Genomic DNA, 3,844 nt, shown 5'->3' with positions numbered 1-3,844 from the left:
ACTTTAGATATTCGTCTACCTTGAAATTCTTCTGAGATTTGACTAATTTGTTTATTTAGAAAATGGCATTGACGCGTCTGTTTCTGTTTTTGAAAGTTCTTGCAAACACCTCTGCTTACTGAACCAATGAAATGTCATAAAATCAATAAAAAATGTTTTTTTATCAAAACAAATTCTTTGTTTTGCTTCATTTGCATAAAAAATATAATATTGATCAGCACTCAAGCACTTTACAAGGACATCCATGCCATCTGTCAGCACTTCAAGGATAGTACATTTTATCATTAATATTGTCCATCGATTTCCCTATGCTGGTGGTAACAGATGTAATTTGTGCATCACATCAACTGATATTAACCAGTGGATAAAACTGTTGATGATGTTTCTTAGAATTCGTAAGCATATTTTATCAGGGCTCCTTTTGTTTGGAATTGTGTGGATTACCTTTACAGTTGGTAAGTGTGTTTTCTCTTATCCAAGTACACGTCACTCACATGGCTGGCCACAAATACCCCCATGTCCCTCACGAAGGAAATATGTGTTTATGCTTCCTTAAAAAATACAACCACGGCGTACAGTAGCTCAACTGATTGCTTAAGAATATAATGCAAGATCACAGTTCAGGGTTTTATTTAATTCAAGCTAATAAATGTCATATAACGGTATCACATACACAAATCCATTAAACACCCATTTTTGGATTAACAGATTTGGATTTCCAGTTTATGTCGATACGAATTATGCCGAAACTGACAAAGGCCATGAAGTTTTCGTCCGTTTCAAACATATGTGATGCTCTATTAAACTTTTTTCCAGAATGGTGCTACCTACGTAAAAGAAACAAAGAACACGTCTTGCTCAGAAACAGTGAAATGACTATGCATCTTGATGGTGAAAGAACAGGTCTTCGGGTCTTCGATCCATCTATGCCAGTGGTATATGCCATAACACCAACATATGCTCGAATTGAGCAAAAGGCCGAACTTACAAGGTTGTCACAGACGTTGCTTCATCTGCCCAATTTTCACTGGATACTTGTAGAAGATGCTATGAACAAAACTAATCTGGTGATGAACCTTTTACGGTCAAGCGGGCTCTCATATACACACTTGTATGCTTTAACACCAGCAGATAGGAAATTGAAACCAACAGAATCTCATAGTTCAAAACCAAGAGGTGTATCCCAGAGGAATGCAGGGTTGTCATGGATACGGCGTTATTTAGATCCAGACAAACATCCTGGAGTTGTATATTTTGCTGATGATGATAACACATATGATTTAAGGATATTTGCTGAGGTGAGTTATACGGATAATATTTGTTTGTTTAATGCCGCTATCAGGAAAATTCCAGTGAACGGCGGTCTTAAAATAATAATTTGGCCTAGACAATCCAGCGATTGACATCACGAGCATCGATCTACGCAACTAGGATACGATGACACACTTAAACCTAGTCAGTGAGCTTGACAACCCGATCCAGTTAGTCGCCTCTTACGATAAGCATGGTCTAACACGGATCTTCACGGATGTGGACATGTATTAAATCAAACATTTTTGTAATACAAAGTATACAAGAGTTTAGCAATTTTGTGATATGAAAGTATATCCGATATTTAAGATTTGTTTAATATGAAAGTATATATCAATGTAGAATATTGTTTTAAAAACACATAAAAATCGACAAAAACATTTCCATAATCATACGAAATCTCTGCCAAAAGCAGATTCCAATGTTCCATTCCGACGATATCATAAGCATGTGTTTATGAATCAAAAAGTGATGATACCAGGTGTTCGCGAAAAGGTGAGCGTATCCTGCCTCTCCTGAAGCACTCGTCACAAAGACATACAAAAGCATGTGTGAACAACCGCTCTTTGGGATCACAGTTTAGATAGCAAGTTAAGTTGACAAGCAAAGCTCTTATATAACTAGTGAATGATGAGGCAGAGAACACGCCAGCAATCCATGCTTGTCGACAAACGAGCAAAGAGAGGCAAGGCGATTCCATTCGTGGATAGCATACTGTTGTAACAAAATTCACGAAATCGATATATCGATAGATTCGAATCTGAAGACTAAAGATGCTGTCACGTCGGAGGACTGTACTAATTATTTCGCAAATGTCCCCTCATTACTATAATTATGCATCTCCAGTTGATAAAAATATCGCACCGCCTAATTTCATTTTCACTTTTAGTGAACAATGCATGGACAAGCCACCTTCATGAATGATAAGTCAACGTGAATGTAGGACCTACAAACATGTACCCCATATAGAGCATACTACATTTTCTGTTGTTGTACGATGCTTCTCTGAATAACTATTGAATGCTTTATTTCAGATGCGGATGACAAAAGGGGTTTCTGTGTGGCCAGTGGGGTTTACAGGAGGTCTGAAATATGCTGCACCCGTCGTAAAAAATGGAAAGGTCAACCGAGGTTTTTTTTCATTTCTAATTTGACATTAGTATTTCTATGGATTCATCTGGCAAAATCATATTTATCACAATTCTATCATGAATTTGGAAATTACTCGATTCTGATTTGTGAATCAGAAGTATCAAATCACCTTAAAACCACCTCAGCTTGAAACATCATCACCGCACCGCTGAAGATTATTTTACTAAACAAAGTACTTTATTCTCAGTCATTTTCGGAGGTCATTTTACTATAAAGAGACTTATATGACAGAGAAAATAGGTAGGGCTCGCTAAGGATTGAATTTAACGCGGGTTTAGGCGGGTCGAATGATTAAAACTTGAATATTATCCAAATATCTTTTCCAGGTGACTGGTTGGTTCACAGGATGGGCTCCGGAAAGGCCATTTGCTATTGACATGGCAGGTTTTGCAATCAACCTTAAACTATTCTTCCAATATCCTAAGGCACAGTTCTCTAACTATAACGTCAAAAGCGGGTATCAAGAATCCAGTATCCTGTTAGCACTCAACACAACATTGGACGGCCTTGAACCGTTAGCAGATAATTGCACAAAGGTGGGTGTTAATTCAAGCTGAAACGACATACCACTTATCATGTATACTGATAATGTACAGTTTGATTATGGTAAGTCTATCTGTCACGTATGCAGTATACTGCAATTTGTTTTCCTTGTTTAGTCTAACACATGTATGTTATATGACGTTTCCGTTTCCAGTTAGGGTTTAGAATATTATTTGGAAGCAAAACATATGCTTTCTGAATTTATTAAATACATTTGTCAGCATGTTCCCTTTCGCTCGTGCTTCAAAGGATTTATTGATTTTCCTATTTGTGAATAACGTTTATTAATCATTTGCTAGGTTAATTATGACTTTTTAATCAACAGCATTTTGTTTTCTTTGAAGGTACTCGTGTGGCATACGAGAACAGGACAAATACAATTACTTGGGGAAAGTAGAATTAAATCGGAACTGCACAAGGGACCCTACTTTTCTATGGAAGTGTGACTACATATAATATTGTTACAATACGCAATCAAGATGGAAAGAAGAATAACAAACATGAAAGTGTGCTGACTACGTTCACTAGAACAATATCCTAGGATACTGTAAAACAAATCAGAGTTGCGGTTGAATAGAGATGGCAGATAACACATGGTCAAAAGAAGTGTATTTATGTTTTGTAAATCAGGTGACTCTCGTGAGTGTTCTCAGCTAATATAACCATCATAATAAATATTCATTTCTCTTCAGTCAGCCTTTTTGTTCATACTATCTGAGATGTTGCATTTGCAGGGGCTTGACTTGCCTTTGCATGTTTTTGTGACGGGTGCCACCGGTGGGGCAGGATACGCTCACCTTTTCGCGAACAAAAAGATAACGAGACATGAACATCCAGG

At 37.2% G+C, this 3,844-nt stretch overlaps 1 protein-coding gene across 1 annotated transcript; it reads left to right on the top strand.

The window, feature by feature from the left end:
- Positions 1-376: 376 nt before the first annotated feature.
- Positions 377-3,452, top strand: LOC139444393 (galactosylgalactosylxylosylprotein 3-beta-glucuronosyltransferase 1-like). The gene is made up of 5 exons (XM_071225356.1): positions 377-455; positions 817-1,298; positions 2,346-2,432; positions 2,790-2,999; positions 3,351-3,452. Exons 1-5 carry the CDS (start codon positions 377-379, stop codon positions 3,450-3,452), a joined length of 960 nt encoding a protein of 319 aa, XP_071081457.1.
- Positions 3,453-3,844: the final 392 nt, after the last annotated feature.

Source organism: Haliotis cracherodii, unplaced genomic scaffold (assembly GCF_022045235.1).
Source record: "Haliotis cracherodii isolate W230 unplaced genomic scaffold, xgHalCrac1.p SCAF_5, whole genome shotgun sequence".
Lineage (NCBI taxonomy): Eukaryota > Metazoa > Mollusca > Gastropoda > Lepetellida > Haliotidae > Haliotis > Haliotis cracherodii.
The sequence above is the reverse complement of the archived record's forward strand: the minus strand, read 5'-3'. Positions and strand labels throughout refer to the sequence as shown.

Coding starts and splice junctions, on each gene's coding strand:
- LOC139444393 (XM_071225356.1), top strand. CDS start 377: ATGATGTTTCTTAGAATTCGTAAGCATATTTTATCAGGGCTCCTTTTG. Junction 456..816: donor GTGGATTACCTTTACAGTTG/GTAAGTGTGTTT, acceptor ACTTTTTTCCAG/AATGGTGCTACCTACGTAAA. Junction 1,299..2,345: donor ATTTAAGGATATTTGCTGAG/GTGAGTTATACG, acceptor GCTTTATTTCAG/ATGCGGATGACAAAAGGGGT.